The sequence below is a fragment of the Amphimedon queenslandica genome, unplaced genomic scaffold (assembly GCF_000090795.2).
Source record: "Amphimedon queenslandica unplaced genomic scaffold, v1.1 AMPQUscaffold_13079, whole genome shotgun sequence".
Lineage (NCBI taxonomy): Eukaryota > Metazoa > Porifera > Demospongiae > Haplosclerida > Niphatidae > Amphimedon > Amphimedon queenslandica.
Genome location: NW_003546685.1, coordinates 66,272 through 68,224, shown reverse-complemented (window position 1 = coordinate 68,224; position 1,953 = coordinate 66,272). Strand labels below are relative to the sequence as shown.

Here is a 1,953-nt window from a genome sequence, read left to right as displayed (position 1 = left end):
ACTGTAAACGGAGTTGAGCTTGTTGTAACAACCAATGACTCAGCAACTATTGGCAATACAGTGAACAGTTTTAATCAACAAGTAAAGTTTATATTATCTCACATTGTATTTGCATTGCTTGTGTCTTGGGTAGTACTAATTGCATTATCTTACATACTTTTAAGTCATTGTTTTGTCTCTGTATGTGGTACATGTAATATCACAGTTTCATAATTCTCATTGTTCATTTTTCTATAGATTCAAAATGGCAGCAATGTCACTCTAACTTTGAATGGTCGCAATGTTTCCCTGGATTCCTTTGAGAGTGGTATGATCATTATAGTATAGCTATTATCATAATAATAATTTAGCTTGCATTTATAGCAATTTTATGATACATTGAAGTACACTTACATGTATATCTTAATAGTAGTATAAATGACCTTTTAAAAAGGGAATGGTGACCACATTACCACTAGTTTGTACTACTATACTGATTTATATACACATAGAGGTCACTTGGTGTGGTTTTACCTGTTTCCAGTTTATCAGTTGGTAATTCCCTGATAATGTACTGGTGGCATTAAGTTTTATACAGTCCAGTATTAAATAGCAGACACCTGTAATAATAGTGGTAGATATACACCCATTTAGTGGAATTAAATTTAAAATTAAAATAAAAGGACATTTTATAATCTTGAAATTGCTAATATGTGCAAATACAAAAATACTTCTTTTTGTCATTAATTTTGTATTGTGTTTAGAATAAATTTAGACTTGTTAGATTTATTATAATTGTTTTAGTTAATTTATTTGGGTATTTTTAATTGCAAGTTTTACAATTTTATTTTCTAGTTATAGCGTCGCCCACTCCTTCTCCAACAGTCACGCCTACTTCATCAACCACACCTCCTGTTAATACACCTGGTTCTACTACTACACCAACCGATGATGGTGGGCTGACCTCTGGAGCCATTACTGGTATTATATTGGCCTGTTTGCTGGGGTTCCTTATAGTGCTTGTTGTTGCTGTGGCTGTTAGCTATTTTGTATACACAAGAGCTGGAAAGATTAAGAGTTATTCATTCAATAATGGACATGTAAGTTAATAATTATTATAATAATTATTATACCATGCCTAGTTGCAATTGACCAATCAGATTGCTTGATTTTAGGTTCATAAATAACTTATTTACCACTAGGAGGTTTGATAAGTAATTTCCCTGGTAATAAGTTAATAAGTTTGTCCGGGAGGTTCATAAGTTTGCCCGGGAGGTTAAAAGTTTGCCCGGGAGGTTAATAAGTTTGCCCGGGAGGTTCATAAGTTTGTCCAGGAGGTTAATAAGTTTGCCCGGGAGGTTCATAAGTTTGCCCGGGAGGTTCATAAGTTTGCCCTGGAAATTACTTATTAACCTCCTGCTAAAAATAGGCATGCATGCCATGCTGTTGCTAAGTGTTGCTAAGTAAACTAGTTGTTTTACTTGTTTATTTTACATGGTAGAAGTTGGTTATACAACTCTGTGTCGGTATCTATGGCCTTATCATACCTCTGGCCTACGGCCCTCGGTATGATAAATGCCATAGATACCTCACCTCGTTGTATAACCTATACTTATTTAATAGTTTTGAATGGCATATACTGCTAGAAAGAGCTGCCAATTAAAATTTGGAGTGATTTGGGAGTTATTTATAAACCATGGGCTCTAAAAAATGTTCACAACTCGAATAATTTTGGTCGAAATCAGCTCAAACTTGCTATATGGCATAAGGACATCAATATGTATCAGAAAATGTAATAAAAATTGTGGGTGATTTCGGAGCCATTTTTTGGAAAAAACCATGGGCTATAGCCTTGGGTATTTTTCAGATTTTGGCTCATTTTTTAAAATGGCCGTAACTTGAAAAATTGAAGTCGGAATCAGCTCAAACTTTCTACGTAGCATAAGGACGTCAATATGTATCAGAAAATGTAAT

The 1,953-nt window shown here is 34.1% G+C and overlaps 1 protein-coding gene across 1 annotated transcript in view; it reads left to right on the top strand.

Moving 5' to 3' along the window:
* The window catches only part of LOC109585346 (mucin-5AC-like), a 2,822-nt gene extending 1,734 nt beyond the window's left edge, over window positions 1-1,088 (top strand). Inside the window, exons 3-4 of the mRNA XM_020001375.1 lie at window positions 238-307; window positions 835-1,088. Of these exons, the coding sequence (XP_019856934.1) occupies window positions 238-307; window positions 835-1,088 (324 nt within the window). The remainder of the gene's footprint in view (window positions 1-237; window positions 308-834) is intronic.
* The last annotated feature ends 865 nt before the right edge of the window (window positions 1,089-1,953 follow it).